Source organism: Nannospalax galili, unplaced genomic scaffold, assembly GCF_000622305.1.
Source record: "Nannospalax galili isolate Female #2095 unplaced genomic scaffold, S.galili_v1.0 scaffold334, whole genome shotgun sequence".
NCBI lineage: Eukaryota > Metazoa > Chordata > Mammalia > Rodentia > Spalacidae > Nannospalax > Nannospalax galili.
The window spans coordinates 2,943,375-2,953,028 of NW_008336888.1; the positions used below are offsets into that span (position 1 = coordinate 2,943,375).

Consider the following 9,654-nt stretch of genomic DNA (forward strand, 5'->3'; position numbering starts at 1 on the left):
CCCCCCCCCCAGTAGCCAATCTAATTAGTGACTCAATCAAAGCACATCTTAAAGACTCCACCTCTAAACACCAGACAGGGATTAATTGTCCACCCTCTTAATATTATCAACATAAAATGTGAATTAAACACCTGTGTGAGTTTGGCAGGACATATTCCAGTCCAGGCAGTGGGTCAGTACAGATGCATGCTTCATTGCTGTGGCTAAGATGCCCCAGGAGTTGGGATACCCCGTCTAGTTTCCACATGAAAGCAGTTCAGGGTCGGGGATGAATGGCCTTGACTATAGGCTGGAGCAGGGCAACTGCAACACTTCGTGGTGCCAGAAATGTGAAAGAAAAACCACAAGGGGCTTCTGGCAAGGGAGAAACCAAAGCAAAAGCCTCCCAGGGACCAGAGCTGGAGGGAGTCAAGTCAAAGTAACAGTGGTGCGGGACCAAAACCCAGGACAAAACCAAATACCCAGCATTTATGTCAGTCACATTAATACAAGTAAACAGTTCCATAAGTGGGGAAGACGGAGCAACTCCTATAAGAAGAGTCCATTGAGGGGCTGGAGAGATGGCCCAGTGGTGAAAAGCACTGGCTGCTCTTGCAGAGGAGGACCTGGGTTCGATTCCCAGCACCCACATGGCAGCTAACAAGCACCCGTAAGTCCAGTTCCAGGAGAATCCAACTCTTCTGACCTCCACAGGCGCTGCACAACATGGGTAAAACTTACATACATGCAAGCAATACACTCATACACATAAAATTTTAAAAACTACTTTTTTAAAAATCTGAATTCAAGAAAACCTTATGATTATCAATTTAGGTACTCCTGGTCATGAATCACCTGAAAGTCTTAACAATAATCCACATCTAAGGTGGATCATGATCAGCCAGTACCTGAAGACAAAGAAAACCCTAATTCAGATGCTAGTAATGAGTAAACCTAAGGAAAAATTCTGTATTTGAGATAAAGGTTGTTCATTTGCCTCTTAAAATTCAGAGAACAATTTGTATAAGTTGGTTTTCTTTTTCTACCTTGTGATTCCTAGAATGGAACTCAGATTCAGGCTTGGCAGGAAAGCACCTTTAAGCACTGAGCCATCTCGTTGACCCAAAGATTAAGTTTTAGACTTAGTCTTTGGGTATGTTTCAAGTCTTCCACAGTAGAATATGAACCCAATGTCAAAGGCTACAGTCAACACTTAAAAAAATACGGAATATTAACAGTGTACCACACACAATTTGGCTACATCAATCTTCCAGTCTGAACTTTCAGATCAAAGATAAAGTACATATATATTTTTAAACTTTTTATATATGTATGTATATATGCATTAACTGAATCACAATACAAAAATATTTCTCACTAGCTCAAAAGTTTAAAAGCCACTGCACACTAAATGTTGGTAGCGGCATAAGTAGATCTCCTCTGGCAACTACCAGTGTGAAGTGGTGAGACCTGCATAGAAGCCACAAAGGCCTGGGTTTTGGTATTGTCAGTGACAACAGAGACAAGGAATGAGTTCCCCATCATATTTACTCATCCACCTACCTCTTCTTCCTCAAACATTTATTTCATGCCCACTACATGGCAGACAGCAGGGATCTCAGACCAAACAAAGGATTGACTTTTGTGTTTGTCTTTCAAAGGGCAGCAACACATGGGCACGCTCAGTGCTTATTTCAGTGTTTTCCCTTCCTCTCTGCTCTCCAAGTTCTCCTTAACTTCCATGGCTCACATTCCATCTTCTCTAATAAAGAATAATGACTAAGAATGTCCTCTTCCCAAAACCACCTTCTTCCATCCATATTCTACCTTTCAGTATCTCTTAATTTTTAATCACCATAATCTGAAGGACAAAGATGTAGTCCTATTACCTTTTGTATTCTCAATACTGTACTGATGTTAGGCAGGGTCCCTTATCAACAGACACTTTTTTTTTCTTTTTTTCAGACAGAGCCTCCCTGTAAGTCCCAGCTGGCCTGGGACCAGGCTGGCCTTGAACTTACAGCAATCCACCTGCCTCTGCCTCCCAAGTGCTGGGCTTAAAGGTGTGCAATGCCAAACATGGCTCAACAGACACGTTTAAACTCCTAGTCATTAAGCATATCTCTACGAAATTGAGGCCAGCCCAGACTACATTGAGAGTTCCAGGCCAGGTGGGGCTACAGGGAAACCCTGTCTCAAAGAGACCAAATAAATACCTAGTTAGGTGTCTTGCACCTGACAATGGAGTGCCACATTAAAAAAAAAAAACAAAAACAAGACATGGCACCTTCCTTAATAAAGTTCACAGTCCTGTAAAGAATACAGATTTAACAAAAGTTAGAAGCTCTAAGTTTCTCATGACTTAGTACAACATGGTAACAAACGTGTCTTACACACAGTAACATGTAATTTCTGATTTAAAAGGCAGGGGAGGAAGTAATATTAAAATCTACAGAAGGCACAGCATTAAAATGCAACTTTCAATTCAATTTACCAAAAGAAGTACTGCTTTCCCTACAGCTTGCATATCTTCCCTCTGCTACAGGCATGGCTCTGTTCTCCCAAAATTCAAGAAGTCTTAACTTCCAGTACCACATAATGCATGTAACTACATTTAGGAGGTCTTGAGTTTAAAATGGCATGGGTCCTAACCTAGTGTGACTAGTGTCATTTTAACATTCTGCCACTGATACAGAAGACCATGTAGAGAAGACAGCACCAGAAAGGACCCATAAGGTGTTTATCCTAGTCTGCACAACTGTAAGAAAATTAATTTCTGTGTTTAAGTCATTCAGTCTGGTTCTTCATATGACAGCCCTAGCAAACTGACACAACTTCATTTGAAGATGGAGGGCAAACTTTATGGAGACTGAAGTAGTTCCTGCCAGTGAAGGGCACAGAGGGTGCAAGGAAATAACCTTAAAGATGGGGTTTCTTTAAAGAGAAAACTCTTAAATAGCTATAAAAATAAGTTTAAAATAAACAGCTTCAGCACAAAGCAAAAAAAGGCAAACACACACGTACCCTGTAGAAAGTTGCAGCTCCCAGCGCGACAATGACGGCTCCAACAATATGGAACCGCAGGCGCTTGGCCAGGAGGCCACGCATAGGAGGTTTCGCCAAAGCACCGGATGCCATGGTTGCAGATGTCCTTCGGAGGTAAACAAGAATAGAAGACCTTAGAACAGAGAGATTTAAAGAACCGTCATGCACAACACATTTTAGTCCCTGAAGAGGCCAAGACGCCAGCGGACAGATTCTGCAAAGATGTTCAGTGACTTGGTCGGCTCCATCTCCTCCCCCACCTCCCCTATGCTAAGCTCCTAGGCGAAATAAAGGGGCTACCACCAGCCACCGAGGACTACAATGGCAGCGCCCTAGAGGGAGCGTTCAGGTGCAACCGCATTCACCCTGCGGAGGGACCCGGGCCTCAAGGGCCCAAACTCCCCGCACCGCCCCGGCCTCCCCACGGTCGCGCACACCCCCAGCACCGTGGCAGGGGCCGGCGGAGACAGCGAGCCAGACCCGCCTCCAGCGTCCCGGCTCCCCTCAAATCGAGCCGCTGAGGAACCAACCACTACTTCTTACTCCTGTGGAGCCCCAGACCCCGCAGGGCAAATGACCTCATCAAGGTCACACTGACCGCGGGGGAAAAGCAAGCGGAAATGGGCCCGGCCCGCCACCTCCGGAGCCCGCCGGCTGCGCAAGCCCCTGGCCGGCCTCGACCGCCAGAGCTCACCCGGCCCGCCCGTCTAGACCCACGGCCGGCCCGTCTAGGCCCACTCGGCCCGTCGCTGGGCTGAGGACGCGGCGGGGACTGGCGGGGCGATGCGGGAAGAAGGCCTGTGATTCCACAAGGCTAGGAAACTCATCCCGGTTCCCAAATCCGTGAAAAGACGAAGGCCGCAACTGTCAAAACTCAGGGACTCAAACGCCAGCCGCCTCACCTCCACACCAACGTCCTTCCCTACCGCAGGAGAAATGGCTGTGGCGCGCAGGCGCACTAGTGCGAAGACTGGGCGACGGTGGCCGAAGGAGTTCAAAAGGGTCAAAGCGCGCTTCTAGCCAGTCATAGCTGAAGCTCACCAATTCAATCAGCTTCATCCAGGTGGGACCTTGAAAACCAGTCTTGACCTCGTAAGATTTCTTTAGGAAATTAGAAATATTAACCTTACTCATTATTGTGAACTTATTCAGGAATTCAAAAATATTTAACAAATGAAAATATTAATATACTCTATAAATGCAGTCCATCATCTTTGTCAAAGGAGTGCCCAAACCATGGACACGAACGTTTTCATTACAACTAGCAGGACATGAATAACCACTTGGTTTGGGTAAAGAGTAAGTCAACTTTAATAATGCCAATTCCATGCAGTAGGAGGGTGGCAAGACCACAGAAGCAATTAGCAGCCTGGCAAAGCCGAGTACATTTTAGTGAGTATTTGTGTTGGGTCTTTAATAAAAGACAAGTGTTTTAGGGGCTGGAGAGATGGCTCAGCGGTTAAGAACGCAGTTCTTGCAGAAGACCCTGGTTCGAATCCCAGCACCCACATGGCAGCTAACAACTGTCCGTTACTGTTACTGTCCCAGGGGGATCTGACAGCCTCTTCTGACCTCCATGGGCATTGCACGACACCGCTGTACTTACATACATACAGGCAATACACACATACAGATAAAATTTTTAAAAAATAATAAAATATTAAAAATAAATTTAAAAAGCAAGTGTTTTAAAGGAGGACAACTGGGAAATTTGTGCAAAGCCATGCAGAAGGGGAAGACTTTTGTGCTTTGAATGTTTGGTTTACTTTTTATTGAAATAAACTAGATTCACAATATGTTAAGTCAACCAAGTAAGCCTACTATGTATAGGGTTGTTGTCCAGGATGTCTTCCAGGAGGTGCAGTCTTCTTGCAGAGTTTTTGTCCTCAACTTGTTAACAATCTGGAGACTGAAAACTTTAACCTACACCATGAGGTGGATTTGAAAGTGAGAGGTGGATTTGGACCTCATTTTTCAGCTGTCTATCCAGCTGAAAATACTTATGTTGAATTTCTTCAGGTGATAAGTCTTCCCACTTCCCACTCCTTTTCCATCTCCAATGCTACCTTTGGAAAATGAACAGTAGATCTCAGAGTTTGCAGGGACCTGAGTGTTGAAACCATCAGAGGAAGGTTCAGGGAGGATGTGGAAAGGAAGGAAGCAGAGCTGAGTTAAGGTCCAACAGACAGGCCTGGAAAAATGAAGAAATAGCAGAGACATTATTAGTTAGAAAAATGCAGCAAAGACAAGACATGTGGGACACAGAGCCTGACTGGATGGAGTGGAATGGTTTAGGAATCATGGTTGGGCTTGAAAGCCCAGGGCCAATCACAATCTGTGAATGACTGAAAATGACACATGAAAATAGAGTAGAGAGATGGTGTCCAAGAACCCAGCACACATGGATTTAAGACCCAGTTCATCACCACTGTTCGATTATAGCTAGCAAATATCTAAAATACCTCTCCTTTTTGCTTTTTTTTTAAGTTAGCACACTGATTGATTTCATGATGGCATTTTCAAACATATGTCAATAGTCCTCCCCCTTCTGCTCTGACGTCACATGACTCCCCTCTCTTTTGCTCTTATCTCTCAGCTCCTCTCAGGATCCCCTTTCTAGTTTTTGCCACACACACACACACACACACACACACCCTTTCAATCTGGGTTCCACATATGTGAGAAAAAATTTGTGTTTGTTAATCTGGCTCATTTCAGTTAATAATTTCTAACTATTATGTTCCTGAAAATGTAATGATTTCATTTTTTATGGCTGAATAAAATTCCACTGTGTAGGCCGGTCAAACCTTGGCAAGCTTCTGAGGAGAGGGACGGGGGTCTGGTCGCCACGTCGCAGTTTCCACGTCTGCTCCTGCTCCCTGCCCGGGTCTCGCCATGGCGGATCTCTCGCTTTCCCGACGTCCAGTGCGGCTCGTAAAGTCGGGAAGACGCGCCACCTCTGCAGGGTGCTGCCCGCGCCTTTCCCCGCAGAGCTGCGGTTGCTCCTAGGCCGCCACCTCCTGGCCCGCGTGGCCCCGCGGAGCAGCAATTTCAACTCCTAGAAGACATCAGAAAATTCATACAGAAGAGAAACCATACAAATGTGAAGAATGTGACAAATTGTTTACAATAAACTCAAAACTTAGGACACATCAAAGAATTCATACTGGAGAGAAGCCCTACAAATGTGAAGAATGTGGAAAGCCCTTTAGCCAAATATCACATCTTAGAACACACCAAAGAATTCATACTGGTGAGAAACCCTTCAAATGTGAAGAGTGTGACAAGTCCTTTATGTGTACATCATATCTTAGAGCACATGAAAGAATTCATACTGGAGAGAAGCCCTACAAATGTGAAGAATGTGACAAATCATTTACTATGAGCTCAAAACTTAGGAGACATCAGAGAATTCATACAGGAGAAAAGCCCTGCAAATGTGAAGAATGTGACAAATTGTTTACAATAAACTCAAAACTTAGGACACATCAAAGAATTCATACTGGAGAAAAGCCCTACAAATTTGAAGAATGTGACAAATCATTTACAATAAGCTCAAAACTTAGGACACATCAAATAATTCATTCAGGGGTGAAACCCTTCAAATGTGAGGAATGTGAAAAGTCCTTTAGTCGGATAGCAAATCTTCAAAGACACCAAAGAATTCATACTGGCGAGAAACCCTACAAATGTACAGAATGTGAGAAGTCCTTTCGTCATCTGTCATATCTTACAGTACATCAAAGAATCCATACTGGAGAAAAACCCTACAAATGTAAAGAATGTGACAAATCGTTTACTGTAAGCTCAAAACTTAGGAGACATCAAAGAATACATACTGGAGAAAAGCCCTACAAATGTGAAGAATGTGACAAATCGTTTACTATGAGCTCAAAACTTAGGAGACATCAAAGAATTCATTCAAGGGTAAAACCCTTCAAATGTGAAGAATGTGACAAGTCCTTTAGCTGGATATCACATATTCAGAGACACCAACGAATTCATACTGGCGAGAAACCCTACAAATGTACAGAATGTGAGAAGTCCTTTCGTCAACTATCACATCTTAGAGGACATCAAAGAATCCATACTGGAGAAAAACCCTACAAATGTGGAAAATGTCACAACTCCTTTACATATATATCATCTCTTAGAGCACAGGAAAGAATTCATACTGGAGAGAAGCCCCACAAATGTGAAGAATACGAAAAGTTCTTTAATCAAATGTGTAATCCTAGAGTCCATCAAAGAAACTACATCAGAGAAAACCCCTAACAATGTGAAGAATGCATCAAGCCCCTTAATCATATTTCACCTCTTAGAGAACAGCAGAGAATTAATAGTGAATAAAAACACTACAAATGTAAGTAATGTGGCCAGTTCCTTTATATGTCAAATATTAGAACTCACAGAGAAGTCATACTGGAGAGCAGGCTACAGAAGTACAGAATGTAGGAAATCCTTCACCCTGTGCTAAATACTTAGAAATCATTACAGAATTCATGATAGAAACTTTTAACGGTATAGGTACAATGATAAAAATTTTAGTAAGTAAATCCTAGAAAACATAGAATTTATACTGATGCCAAAGCTTAGAACTAAAATTAGTGAAGCAAAATCTTCAACAAAAGCTATTTCTTTTTCAACGTGACATGACTCATGTGGGAGAAACTAGATATATAGACTGAAAAAGACTTTATTTGAACTTAATCATCTTGAACATCACAGAATCCATAGTGAAGAAACTCTATAGCTCAAAAGAATACGAAGAATCATTTACATAGAACTCTAATCTTAGAACACATAAGAAAATTCATAGTGAACAGAAACCTCTCAAAATTCTTAAATCTCATAAGTTATTCACTGTCAAAGATTTCACTGTGGGGGCTGGAGAGATGGCTAGTGGTTAAGAGCACTGACTGCTCTTGCAGAGACCTGGGTTCAATTCCCAGCACCCACATGGCAGCTATGAACTGTCCTTAACCAGTTCCAAGGGAATCTGAAGCCCACTTCTGACCTGCAGCTTAAAAGAATTTCACTCTGTGAAGTATAAATATCAAGACTGTGACATAAATTTAGTTACAGGACTCAAATATGGATATGTGATCACTTTCATAAACACACAATTTAGAAATTCCTAAAGTGTATTAAGGAAAATGTCTATAAAATAAAATGGTAACATTATATATCCAAACACCAAATTTTTCATAACATAAAAGTCCACAGCACAATATAATTAAGACAATATAGCAAGATAAGAGTATTATGGGAAACAAAATGAAAGTAATAGCATCAATTGCTAGTATATTTTAATAGAATAAGATGTGATATTTTTGTAGATTTAACTGTGTTCTTTTTTATAGACTTTTATTCCCAGAATTGGAACTTATTAAAGGGAAAACTTTGTAGGTTTATTTGATCCTCAACCAAATTTTCTTCTTTACTCAGGATTATATGATAATTTATTGTAATTGTTGACTCAGACCTGAATGAATAAATTGCAAATTAGAAATAATTCATTAATGCAATTGCTCCATGAGTAATTGCTATATTATATTCCGCCCCAAAATCTAAATGGAGATTATTTTCTTTTTAGTAATGAGGATGCCTTCTACAGTGCCTTAGGTGTTCTGGACATTTTTCTATTATACTAAAAGAAAAAGTCAATCTTGAGTATTGGAGATGCATCATTACCTGTGTTTCAGTGTGGAAAACAAATAGTCTAGCACATTCATTTAGTGATGAATTAAACAATAGGAAGAATTGTTAGATGTTTTCAGTATTACTTGATGTAGGAAAAGTATAGAGAAAGCTGTTAATAAAAAATTTTGTGATTTTAACCATGTTCTGTCCTATTGGCATTTTAGCCTACCTCTTTGAAAGTGTCAGATTATGAACTCTAGTATTTATGTGTTGAGCATAATGTTGCTTTATCCTGCCTTTTATTTGTGTTGTAACTGACCCACATGTATGATATTTCAAAATCTCATATATGATATTTCAAAATCTTTTAAGCTAGGCCAGGTGTGGTGATGCATGCCTTTAATCCCAGCACTTGGGAGGCAGAGGCAGGCGGATCTCTAAGTTCAAGGCCAGCCTGGTCTACATAGTGAGTTTGAGGACAGCTGGGGCTACAGGGAGACCCTATCTCAAAAAGACCAAAAAAAAAAATCTTTTAAGCTGTATATGTTTATTTTTGTTAAATAAAACTCATATTCAATGCTTTAACCTAAAGATTCTATTAAAAATGTTATTTCTACAATGTGAAAAAAAAAATTCCACTGTGTACTCACCACATTTTTCTCTATTGACTCACCTGTTGATGGACATTTAGGCCAGTTCCATTTTTAGTACACATGAATGCTTAAGGCTCTCTTGTATCTGGTTGACTTAGAATGCTTTCGAAATGTACCCAAAAGTGATATACCTGAGTCATAGTGCTTATTTTCAGTCCTTGAGAAACCTCCATATGTTCTTGCCAGCATTTGTTGTAGTTTTGGGGGGAGGGGGCTAGCCATTCTGTCTAGGTGAGAGGGAATCTCAACACAGTTTTATTTACATTTCTCTGAATGCTAAGGATGTTGAAGATTATTTCTTGGAAAGTTCCTAGGGTATGGGTGTGCAGAAAAG

The 9,654-nt window shown here is 41.4% G+C and overlaps 2 protein-coding genes across 4 annotated transcripts in view; one reads left to right on the forward strand and one right to left on the reverse strand.

Moving 5' to 3' along the window:
• Positions 1–3,998, reverse strand: part of LOC103732827 (cytochrome c oxidase subunit 6C) — a 9,591-nt gene extending 5,593 nt beyond the window's left edge. Inside the window, exons 1-2 of one of the 3 annotated variants that reach the window (XM_008831550.2) lie at positions 3,927–3,998; positions 3,004–3,157 (exon numbers count right to left, since the gene is read on the reverse strand). In XM_008831550.2, coding sequence (XP_008829772.1) covers positions 3,004–3,117 — 114 coding nt within the window. In that variant the 5' untranslated portion in view covers positions 3,118–3,157; positions 3,927–3,998. Of the gene's footprint in view, positions 1–3,003; positions 3,158–3,718; positions 3,906–3,926 lie in introns of those variants that run through there. The other 2 variants (XM_008831549.1, XM_029562768.1) reach the window with 2 other exon arrangements.
• A 1,921-nt stretch (positions 3,999–5,919) lies between these two features.
• On the forward strand, positions 5,920–9,276 carry LOC103732846 (zinc finger protein 678-like). The gene is made up of 2 exons (XM_008831568.3): positions 5,920–5,958; positions 6,034–9,276. Exons 1-2 carry the CDS (start codon positions 5,920–5,922, stop codon positions 7,297–7,299), a joined length of 1,305 nt encoding a protein of 434 aa, XP_008829790.1. The 3' UTR covers positions 7,300–9,276.
• The last annotated feature ends 378 nt before the right edge of the window (positions 9,277–9,654 follow it).

What these genes read in the sequence shown, in the direction of transcription:
- LOC103732846 (XM_008831568.3), top strand. Translation starts at nt 5,920, where the DNA reads ATGGCGGATCTCTCGCTTTCCCGACGTCCAGTGCGGCTC. An exon ending in CCCGACGTCCAGTGCGGCTC is followed by an intron (nt 5,959 to 6,033) that starts GTAAAGTCGGGA and finishes GGTTGCTCCTAG; the next exon opens with GCCGCCACCTCCTGGCCCGC.